At 42.9% G+C, this 12,149-nt stretch overlaps 1 protein-coding gene across 1 annotated transcript in view; it reads left to right on the top strand.

Moving 5' to 3' along the window:
* The window catches only part of Adamts9 (ADAM metallopeptidase with thrombospondin type 1 motif 9), a 162,898-nt gene that overhangs the window by 40,484 nt on the left and 110,265 nt on the right, over positions 1-12,149 (top strand). Inside the window, exons 12-15 of the mRNA XM_028855107.2 lie at positions 2,194-2,298; positions 7,157-7,302; positions 10,901-11,082; positions 11,172-11,308. Coding sequence (XP_028710940.1) covers positions 2,194-2,298; positions 7,157-7,302; positions 10,901-11,082; positions 11,172-11,308 — 570 coding nt within the window. The remainder of the gene's footprint in view (positions 1-2,193; positions 2,299-7,156; positions 7,303-10,900; positions 11,083-11,171; positions 11,309-12,149) is intronic.

The raw sequence follows: 12,149 nt of genomic DNA, 5'->3' as shown, positions 1-12,149 counted from the left end.
AGTGACCTGAATTACAGGGACTCTTCCAGATCTGGTACAAGGAATTCCTGAGCCAACTCTGGCGCCCAGCATTAACGTGTTAGGTTGTGTTCTGTGACCAGCTGGTCTTCAGTTCTTGCTGGTCATCATCTAGCTGGCTGACTGGCTGGTTGAGTGGTATTTTAATGTATGAGTCAAGGATCTCTGTAGGTAAGCAGACTTAGGCTTTTGTGGGATGCCTCGGTTATGGCTTTGGGAAATGTATGTTTGTTTTGCTGAAGAGGGATATTCTGGCAATGGTTGGTAAATTGGAAAATATAAGGAATCCACAGAAATGATTTAAAAAGTTCAAATAACTCCATCCAAAATAATGTCCACTTCTCTGTCACTCATACAAAAATTAAGCCATTGAATATGGTAGGGCCTAGAATCTTTGCACTCAGGAGTCTGAGGCAGGATGATAGAGAGGTATCCTGAGTCTTAACATGAACCATGCATTTCTGTCTCAAAACATCATTGGGTGGGGAAAGGCCAATGGGAGAAAGACCAAGCACATTTTAGTGTCTTCTTTCAGTGAACTATTACATAGCAGTGTAAATGTTAGATACTTAGGAATATACTCCATAATAAACAGTTTGATAGCATACGTCTTCAACATCAAAAGGAGAAAGGAAAGTACCCAAAATACAGGTGGTTGGAGGCTTCTTTTTCTGTTTCTAAAAATGAATTTCTGGTAACTATTAACTTTTCTCCTGTAAGTATTTTTTAAGTAATTAGGATAAAATTAAAATATAGAATCATTTTTTAAAAGTATACCTGGAAGGACTGGAGGTTTGGCTCAGTTGATGGAACACTTCTCTCTTTTTTTTTTCCCCTTGGTTTTTCGAGACAGGGTTTCTCTGTGTAGCTTTGTGCCTTTCCTGGGACTCACTTGGTAGCCCAGGCTGTCCTGTAACTCACAGAGATCCGCCTGGCTCTGCCTTCTAAGTACTGGGATTAAAGGCGTGTACCACCACCGCCCGGCCCTGGAACACTTCTCTTGAGAGCAGGAAGCCCTGAGTTTAGTCCTCAGAACCCATGTGAAGACACTGTGTGGTAGCCCTGGCTTGCTACCAGGGAGGCAGAGACAGGAAAAAACAGTGTCTCGCTGGCCAGCCAGTCTAGCCTAACTGGTAAGCTCCATGACAATGAGAGAGCCTGTCTCAAAGAATGTAGGTGGTGTTCCTGAAGATGACACTGGAGCTGTCCTCTGGCCTCCACACACACATGTGCGAGCACACCTGAACATACACCAATGCACACATTTGTGCACACACATGCATTGAAGACTCTACCTTGAAACACTTCCATCCATCTGTCCATGGGGATAAGTCCCCAAAGAAGAACTCAGTAGAGGAAGGAAGGAAGAAGAAGTTGCAAGGTGTGCTGTGTGCTCCTGTTGATAGGAAGCTTCAGTGCTGTGTATCCCTGGTGGGTTTTTAAGCATCTGTACAGAAGCATAGAGAACCCTGAAGACGTGAGCACTGCTGAAGACAGGGTTACCTCTGGGGTAAAAGGAGCAGGAGAGGGATGCAGGATGAGTATACAAGGCCTTAGCTTGCTTGTGAATTTTCTTTTCCTTAGCTTGGTAATGATGAGAACATAACTACCCACTATACTTTTTTAGAAGTGTGAAATATATTTTATTGAGTTTTTTTTTCTGTATTTCCTCCTACAACCTTTAGATCTTAAAAATGGCTCCTTACATGATCATGGTATTATACACACACATGCACATGTCCATGCAAATGCACATGCACATACACAGGTAAGCGTGCATATACACACTAATTTTGGAGCTACGACAAAGCAAAATTCAAGTCACATTCATTTTCAGAATTCTAGTGTAGTTCTGAGAATGATCCCTCATCCCACTGGACCTCACTTTCCTCATCATCAATATAAGAGGGTATGCAGATAAAGGACCCTGTGATGCCATGTATGACTCAGAGGCTCCTTCAGGCCATTCCCTTTTACAGAACTATATCTCTCACCAGAACAGAAATGTGTCTTGGGTGGCTGCATTTTGGAATGGTTTATAATGATGAATATATCATACCAAGCAAAAAAACCATCCTTTTGCAAGCCAACTTTTACCCCTGGCAAAGCGTGAGTTGAAAGGAACTCTTGCCCTGTGTGCTCACACTGTGTCTTGTCTTCCCCTGAATGGAACAGATGCAGTGTAGACGACTCTGGTGCAATAATGTGGATGGAGCACACAAAGGCTGCAGGACTCAACACACGCCCTGGGCTGACGGAACCGAGTGTGAGCCTGGAAAGGCAAGTAACATGGGGTGGTGTCTCTCCTCCTGGGACAGAAAGGCTCCTGACTTGGGTGGATTCAGTGCTGTGTATGGTACATAATATATTACAGTGTGGTTCAGCATACAGATTCTTTTGAGGATGAAAGTATGGCTTACAATTGAGAACTCTGGAAGTTAATTTTAATAGATAAACCATTTAGTGTGTGGTGATATTTTTTTTCCCTTCTGAGAGTGGCACTGGAAAGCTATTATGATCAAGCTTATTAGAATCGAAGAAATGCCCAAACACTGTAAGCCAGATGCCTTCACTGTTGACTTATCAAGTATGTTTTCTTTTATATAGTGCCATGTTGTTACCTGGGACATATCTATACCCAGATTCTCATGAGCTGGTTTTGGTTTTAATGATTCTCACCAATTCGTTAATAACTAAACAAAACGCACTGTTTGTGTGGGCCAGTGATAACAGAGTCCCACGCCATTAGGAGTATGATTAATCTAACCTTCTGTACCTGGTATGCACCTCCAAACAGTGGCCGTGCGCTCATCATATCATCTCCATCATCACACCCAACCATTCACTGAAGGAAATTTTAGCTCTGGGTCCACATGGCTTGTCACTCACCAGGGATGCAATATGTGGGCATTCCAAAACTCTTGGCATCCTTATCATTTCTTGCCTTTTTTCTCTCTCTTGCCATTTTTTGTTTTGTTTTGTTTTGTACTTCCTTTGAACATCTGATTTATTGTGCCTCTACTTAACCTTGTAGATCTAATAATATCCAGGATGTTTCCTTGGAAGAATCACTAAAAAAAAAAATCAATAGCTTTATTCTCCCTTACCTCATTTTATACACAGAGAACTGAAAAAAAAAAGTTTCTTATCCTAAGATTAGTCAAATCATTTAGGGAAGAACTGCCCCAAACCCTTCCAGGGTGGACCCTCCTTACCATAGTTCTGCCTCTGCTTCTGAGAGACAGTGGATTGCTTGATGGACCCTGAACTCAGCTCTCTGAGTGACTTTATTTTCCAATGGTCAAACATGAGGACTCCATTTTCATCACCTATATCTCAATGATTAAAGGAAATAGGGGATGTGGAAATTATTTGGTTAAGTTATATTTTTGAAGATGATTTTGTATTGAGTTGATGACAAAGTCAGCTTATCCCTCCACTTCTGCTGGGCTTTTCCAAAGCTGTAATCTGAAGTTTAGCTTTCCCTAGTGATAGCTTCAAAAGAAACAATAGACCTAATAGCTTCTGGAACTTTCATTATCTTAAAAGACCAGTAGGTGTCTTTGTTCAAAAACTGAAGTTTGTGTTTTTTATGGAGCATTAAACTTAGTGTGTCGGGGTGGAGAGATGACTTAGTAGTTGAGAGCACTGACTGCTCTTCCAGAGGACCCATGTTCAATTCCCAGCACCCACAAGGTGGCTGACAACTGTCTATAACTCATGTGCATGCAGTGTCCAGACATATGCAGACAAAACACCAGTACACACATAAAAACAACAACAACACCTTAGTGTGTCAGTGAGTGCAGGACCACAGGTTTTTTGTGGGAATGTACTTCACAGATTTACACAGCAGTCATCAAACATTGAACATGATACTCAGTCTTACACAGTCAAGATGGAAGACAGTCAAGTTTGGGTCCTTCTAAACATGGTAACCCAGAGGCTGCTACAAGTAGCTAACAATAAGCAGGACTTCTTGACAACTTGGTTAGTTGAGCCAACTGTCTCGCTCAGATTGACTGATCTCAGCAAAATCACTGGCATTATATTGTGGTTCTTCATCTGTCTGATCCACCCACCCTTGTGTCTATTTCTGACACTTGTTACTGCTGGGAAAACCACAATACAGGAGCATTCCCAAGAATATGGTGAAGTGACGTGTATTTAGTGAAACCGTCATGAAAGGACTCCCGAGCTCCATGCAGATGCAGAGTTTCCACCAATTCTGGACCACAGAAAGACTTGAAGGAGGGCTGCTGTGTCTGCTTCTCAACTTCTACTTTTGCAGACAATTAGGAGACAATAGCTTCTGATGGGGAGAAGTCTTGGGCAACCTTTCAGGAGACCCTGCCTTCAATGCTTAATGAATTCAGCTAGAGCATGGAGTTCAAGCCTTCTACAGAATATGTGTAGACCCCTGTTGACAATTTTAGAAAAATAGCTGTGCAGAGAATATAAGTTGTATTCTCAATTGTGCTTTAGAACCTTGGCAAGGTCTAATGGCTCTTACTAAAGATAGATCTAGATACAGGGACACACACACACACACACTTCATACTGTTCAGACCAAAGGAAATGTTTATGTTGGCATAGAAGTTGATTACTTTGTTCATTTGTTTCATGTTGATTGCTCAGATTTGACAGTGTATTCCTTTTCTCCATTTACCAGCTCGTTCTCACTCTCCTTGCCCCAGAGCCTTTTCCCCTTTCCTTTCTTTCTGCTCCACTCCATCCACAGCAATCTATTTTGAGCTAGATTTCTAACACAATGTTATTTTGATGAATGACTCACTAATGTCTCCTTATATTCTCCCTTCTCTTGTTAAGCCCATGAACATTTTCATTTTTAAACCTGTTTGTGATCCTGAAGTTCAGAACTCTCTTTTTTCAAGAGTCTTTAAAATAAACTTGACCTCCACATGCCCTTTCTGACCTCTTAGAAAGGTGTGTGTATGAAAATACCATAGGATCATATGGTTTTGGACTCTGCTAAGGAAGGCTGGGGCAAGAGATGACCCAGTGGATGAGAGTGCTTGCTATGCCAGCGTGAGAACCTGAGATCAATTTCCAGTGCCCGTGGAGACAGCTATTTGTGGCCACGCACAGGCCTGTAGCCCCAGCATTATGGTTGGTAGGAAGAGGCAGGAGGATCACCAGGGCTTGCTGGAAGTCAGCCTAGCTCCAGGTTGAATGAGAGACACTGCCTCAAAGGAAGAGCCACTTCATGAGAGGGATCCAAGATAACACCCCACTTCTTCTTCTTCTTCTTCTGACCTCTGTACATGCGCACACAGGCACATACCACTCCACACTCACACAGACACACATGAAGAGACACATACTAGCATGTGTGTGTGTGTGTGTGTGTGTGTGTGCGCGCGCGCACATACATACACCAAAAGACTGACCTGATTTCAACCCAATCCACTAGCCATTTAATGCTTGTTGTGATAAAACGCCATGACAAAAGTAACTTGGGGTGAGGAGGATTGGTTTATTTGGCTTACAGGATCAGATCACATTCCTTCACTGAGGGAGGAAGCCAAGAAAGGAACTCAAGCAAGGCAGGGAATTGGAGGCAGGAACTGAAGCAGAGACTGTGGAGGAATGCTGCCTGTTGACTTGCCTCCTCATAGCTTGCTCAACCTGCTTTCCTATGCAACCTAGGACAGCTACCAACCATATGTGGCCTCTTGAGCATTTGAAAGGTCACTATAGTCTATGATGTTACTTATGCGCAGAGTAGGATCTGAAAACAAAGTACGGGGAGGGAGGGTGAGGAGGGGAAAGAGGATCAAAAATTTTACAGTCTGGTTGTGGTAGTGCATACCTTAAGACTAGAAGTCAGGAGGCAGAGGCAAATGGACCTCTGTGAATTCTAGAGCAGCCTGATCCACATAGAAAGTTCTAGGCAGGTAAAGACTGTGTAAGTGAGACTTTGTCTTAAAAAAAAAAAAAAAAAAAAAAAAAAAAAAAAAAAACAGAAGGAAAAAAATCACCACAGGATGAGAGAAATGGCTCAATGGTACAGAGCACATGCTGTTCTTGGCAAAGACCTGAGTCAGGTTCCCAGCACCCATTTTACCTTCCTCAGATGCTGTGAGAAGATGGCTACAGAGGAAGAGTCCAGGATAGCACAAGACTTTACTCTTCCATTCCCCACCAAGCCTTTCTCTCCTGGGAGGGATGAACCTTCCCTCTGTGTCCTTAACCTGTCTCTTACTTGCCTCTGCACACCATCCTGGCCTCCTCCACCCTCCACCTCTCACCTCACTCCTGCTCCCCCACAGAGACTTCACAACAGCCCAGCTTCACTGCTCCTCTTTGGAGATCTGAGGGAGCCACAGGGATTACCCTCCTGTGGCTTTGGCCACGGCCACTCTTTTTCTTCCCTGACCAGTTGCCTGGGCTTTAGGTCACACACATACAATAGCAGAAAGTTGAAATTAGCTCATCCACTCCCTGTCTTGCTGTGGAGTTTTATTGCATTTTATTATTATCATAATAATAATATTATGATCCAGAGTATAGAGTCTGAAACTATCAGAAAAAAGAAAACTATAACGAAGTGTAGGACACTGTGATCTGTCCCTGTTCCTTTAGTCTGATCCTAAGTGATTGGGAGTGGGTTTATAAGAATTAAGTAGCTAACCCCCCCTCCCCAGTTTAATCAAAATTGGGGTTTTGAAATCAAGGGTATTAATAAAGCCTTCGATTTTAGCAAGATTGTAGAGTCTTAAAGCCTTGTTAATAGAGATTCACACTGCAAATTCTCTAGTTCATTTTGGCCCCCATCTGCAGTCCATGCCCCATTTCCACTCCTCATTTTTCCAAGTACACAGACTAATTGAGCAGTTTAAAGCTGGCCATTAGGGCTACCCATTTAGTGTGGAGCCTGCCACTCACTGGCCCGTGTTTATCAGAGCAAGCAGTAAATGCAAACACCGCCTAAAATCAATGAGCATGATATTAAAATGCCTGCAGTATCCATTATTCATAGAAATAGCAAATTTGCAGTGTTCCAAACCAGCACAGGGGGGGGAACTTAAAAATGTGATGTACTTCTGCAGCCAGCTGGTCCTAGGATGACTCATAGCACCAAGCTCTCCCTCACTGCTCTCCTTATTAAACACAGCACTGCAAGTTTGGATTTTGTGTTCCCAAAGAGATGGAGGCCCCTGCGACTGATGGATCCTGGGGAAGTTGGAGTCACTTTGGAACCTGCTCCAGAACATGTGGAGGAGGCATCAAAACCGCCATCAGAGAGTGCAACCGACCAGAGTAAGTTCCGAAGTCTATCCTTGCTACTCAAAAGGAATTCCTCAGCTGGGGCTGAAGAAGAGGGAGCAGTGGCCTTCCAGGGCTGTGAGACCCAGGGTACCCCCACTACCTTAATTCCACAGTATTCTTTTTCTTTCCAGATCTGCTGCTATTCCTTAAATTTGTCTGTCATGCAATTGATACTTTTGCCTTGGATGCTCTTAAAGATCGGGCATATCTCATTTCATCCTAGAGTTTGGGATAGTATGTTCAGAGTGAGCAAGTACACTGCATAAGAAATGAGAACCAGCAGGGCAGTGGTGGTGCACACCTTTAATCCCAGCACTCGGGAGGCAGAGCCAGGTGGATCTCTGTGGCCAACCTGTTCTACAAAGTGAGATACAGGACAGGCACCAAAACTACACAGAGAAACCCTGTCTTGAAAAAAGAAAGAAAGAAAGAAAGAAAGAAAGAAAGAAAGAAAGAAAGAAAGAGAGAAAGAGAGAAAGAGAGAAAGAGAGAAAGAGAGAGAGGAGGAGAGAGAGAGAGAAGGAAGGAAGGAAGGAAGGAAGGAAGGAAGGAAGGAAGGAAGGAAGGAAGGAAGGAAAAGAGGACCACCTCAAGTACAAACTGACGCACCAAGCACTAAGTGGGGCAAGAAGCGGTGCCATCAGGCCTGTGGGTCCTACTCTTACTATTTTGTTTGCAAATTGGCTTTGAGATGCCTGGTGGCAGAAACAGAAACCTCTAGAATCAGTTCAGTCTTCAAAATAGAAAAGAGAAACAAACCAGAGCAAAGGCCTAGATAAGAAAGGCAGACACGTTTCCTTCCTTAGCGATTCTATTCTGTTTTTAAATTTAGAAATAGGTTAAATTTCAAGATAATGAATTTGTCAATTTGAAAAAATAAAAATTGTGAACTAGATATTACCCACTCAGACTCTTACTATAGCAACTGTGTATAAAATCTTACTTTAAAAAGTCAGGACATATCTGTTTCATTTTTTTAAAAAAAATTCTGTATGTTATTTTTGTCAGTACAGAGACGACAAAAATATTTAAGTGTTTTTACATGTTTAGTCCTTTGTACATGTCCAAGAGTAACCTGTGGGAGTCTGTTCTTTCCTTAGGCTAGGGATTCACTTTAGCTTGTCGGACGTAGTGGCAAGAACCTTTACCTACCAAGTCTAGTAATTGTCACCTCCAAGTTTTTGGAAGCATTGACTAGGTGAACTATTTTCAAAATGTTGAGAACTGGTTACTATGGAAGAGCCATTAACTAATGAAGCAATATAGACAGATATCAGTCCCCTAGTGTACCCCATTAGAAAAAAAAAATCATTAAAGGTAGATTAATAAAACTCCCTCTTTTCTTATCTAACTCTCGAAAAGGAATTCTCCCCATTGAGCCATCAACCTCTCTGATAGCCTGGAAGCATAGAACCAGCCTACCTTCGTTATTTCAGGAGAGAATTTTTTGGACTAACCCAAATCCGATTGTACTAATTCATGTAAATAAACAAAGGAGCTGATATATCTGCTCCAGCCAATTTGTAGACAAAAACTCATCTGTCTTTAAGAGTAGAGTGCACCTGTGACGGTGTTTGTAAAAACTCCTTTGTAACCTTGAGGATGTATGCTCCCAAATTTAATCGGCTGGGTTGTGTAACATGTACTTGAAGGAATGACCTAAGCTGGCTGTACAGAGTGATAATTAATCTCCCAACTTCCTGAAGTTCTTTCTACTCCTATTTGGCACAAAGTGTCCTTAAAAAAATCTTTTTAGTTGGGAGATGCAGCTAATGGTATTTTCAAAGTTGAATTTCCTATAGTTTCAGTATTTGCCTACATGGAAAAAATAGTCATATCCAAACAAATTTTTTAATTATGAGATTAATTTTTCCATTCTAAAAGGTTTATAGCTATAGATTTCCATATTGTGTGGTACACACAAATCAGATAGAAACCACATTGTCTAGGAGATGTGTAGTTCAAAAGGGCACATTTACATTCATTAAAGCCATATGCAGAGTTAAGGAGGAAATTATAATCTGCCTTTACCCAAAGTCACAGACTGAGTTTGATATGCAGAATGCTGGGATTAAAGACATGTGTCACTGTACTCAGCTATATGTACTCATTGTTTAAAAAGGAGGAAACCGGAGCAGGGCACAATAAGGACAGCAAGATTGGAAGCCAGAGCCAACTGTACCACCTACAGCCTCTCCCCAGTTCCATTATGGTCATGATTGATGTGTCTCCCAGCACCTAAAACCTCTGCTTGAAAAACAAAACAAAATTCATTTCTTACTCTTAGGATTATTCTGAAAAAATTCACTAAAAGAGAAGGACAATTGTGAACTTTCTCTTGGAGCTCCATGGTGTTCTGAGATAGTTGTGTATTCTGAGCTGTTCGGGTGTTTGTGGCTGAGTTCTGAGGCCTTCCCTACCCCTGTGATGAATTCGGCCAGCTGCTGATAGCTGGGGGATGTGTTGTGTAATTTATACTCTGAGTAACATCTGGAAAAGACATGTGCAGAGTTTCACACTGAGAATGAATTTGCACCATCGTGCTTTGCCAGAGTGCGCCGTACTTGAGCGACAGTGTTAGGAACCCAACGTGCTTTCTCCTCCTATGACGTGGGTCAAAGTGTGGACATATGCCGTGTGTGTAGTCCTATTTTATAAAACAAATCAAAAGACTAGCTGTGGAGAGAAGATGGGGGAGGACCAAATGAGAGGCAGTGGAAAGGAGTATGTTCCTGTGGTCTCCTGTGAGGAGGTCAAGGAGTAGAGGACAGACAGAAAACAACCTTACAAAACTGTTAGAGTTGAAGGGCCTGCAAACATTTGGGAAAAGGGGACAAAGATCAGCTTCATATGTTCAGGCTTTCTGTTTGATAGCTGACACATTATCTTCAAAGCAGGTTTACAAAAACTAGGTATGGTGATGCATGCCAATAACCCCAGCATTCTGGACCTGGAGGCAGGAAGATTCGGAGTTCAAGGTCATCCTCAACTCTGTAGGGAGTTGTAGGACAGCCTGGCATACATGAGCTAGTCTCAAAGATAAAACAACAACAAAATCCAGATGTAACACAAGCATGTCCCATTTCATAGTTGTAAGTGCTGAGGCAAAGTCTGACTGCTTTACTTAAATTGACACTTACTGGAATCAAAGCCAGAAAGCAAAGCCGGACCCAGAGGAGTTGATGGGAGGAGTTGATGGGAGGAGGTGATGGGAGGAGTTGATAGGAAGAGTTAATGGGAGGAGGTGATGGGAAGAGGTGATGGGAGGTGATGGGGGGTGATGGGAGGAGGGATGGGAGAGGTGATGGGAGGAGGTGATGGGAGGAGGTGATGGGAGGAGGTGATGGGAGGAGGTGATGGGAGGAGGTGATGGGAGGAGGTGATGGGAGGAGGTGATGGGAGGAGGTGATGGGAGGAGGTGATGGGAGGCAGAATGCAAACCTGGAATGCAGAGACATGTCCTTCTCTCTTGGCCATGTGTTATCTCAAAGTCGCTTCCTGAAGACCCAGCCAGTCATAAGTGAAGGGATGAGGAGTAGAGGAATAGGTTCCAATACATTGCATCTATTGTCTCCATTTTTTTTTTCAGACCAAAAAATGGTGGGAAGTACTGTGTAGGGAGGAGAATGAAGTTCAAATCCTGCAACACCGAGCCCTGCCTGAAACAGAAGCGCGATTTCCGTGAAGAGCAATGTGCTCACTTTGATGGCAAGCACTTTAACATCAATGGTCTGCTGCCCAGCGTGCGCTGGGTCCCCAAGTACAGTGGAAGTAAGTGCAGCGGGGCTGGAGCGTGGGGCTGCCGGGCTGGAGCTCGTCCAGACATGGAAGTCACATAGCATCACGATCTTCCTCTCTAGTTTTGATGAAGGACCGATGTAAGTTGTTCTGCAGAGTGGCGGGGAACACAGCCTACTACCAGCTCCGAGACAGAGTCATCGATGGAACACCTTGTGGCCAGGACACAAATGATATCTGTGTCCAAGGCCTTTGCCGGGTAAGTTCACGTGATGTTTTCTTCATTGAGCTGTCCTGGTATCTAATTGATCTGTGGCTCCTTAATAGAATGACAGCGACTTGTATCTGGGCACTGGCTCCTAGGCAGTGTTTCTCAAAGTGTGGTCCCTGGATACTGTTAGCATCTATCATCATCAAATGATTCTGATGCATGTTATACCAAAGTTTGAGAATCACTATTCTAGGTTTTTCTTGTTTTCAGTCTCTATGGAGATCTATGCAAAAGTTCTCCTTGAATATTTATTGTACCATTTTACACACACACACACACACACACACACACACACACACACTTTTACTGTAACTGAGTGCTTAAGGTCAAAACCAAGAGCTTCCTAACAGAAATATTTCTAGGTTGAATTGCTATATTCCAGAACAACAGAAGGAGGAAAAGCCAGCCTCCCTCGGATGTCTCTTTGTCATATTAACTACAATTGCCTTGCCCAAAACACTCCTCCCATTAGTGTTGGAAAGTAAGCTGAGAAACTCCTGGCAATGTGCAAAGAATCTGACAGTGACTTCTCAAGCCTTAATACTTTTTTCTTTGTGTTCACAAGTTAGAAATCATTGCTAGCTTGACCAAGCTCTAAGCTGTTGAACATGTTCACTATATGTGGCCCAGAGGCCAACTAGAATTACTAGTGGATCGGATTTGTTTGAAGTATCACCTAAGGGGCTACAGAGATGGTTCCATGGTTAAGAAACACTAGCTACTCTTGCAGAGGACTTGGGTTGGGTTCCCAGCACCTGCAAGGCACTTGACGACCATTTCTAAATCCAGTTCCAGGAGGATCTAAATGTTTTTTTTTCTGACCTCAGAA

Source organism: Peromyscus leucopus, chromosome 3 (assembly GCF_004664715.2).
Source record: "Peromyscus leucopus breed LL Stock chromosome 3, UCI_PerLeu_2.1, whole genome shotgun sequence".
In the NCBI taxonomy this organism is placed as follows: domain Eukaryota; kingdom Metazoa; phylum Chordata; class Mammalia; order Rodentia; family Cricetidae; genus Peromyscus; species Peromyscus leucopus.
This window is presented reverse-complemented; position numbering and strand designations above follow the sequence as displayed.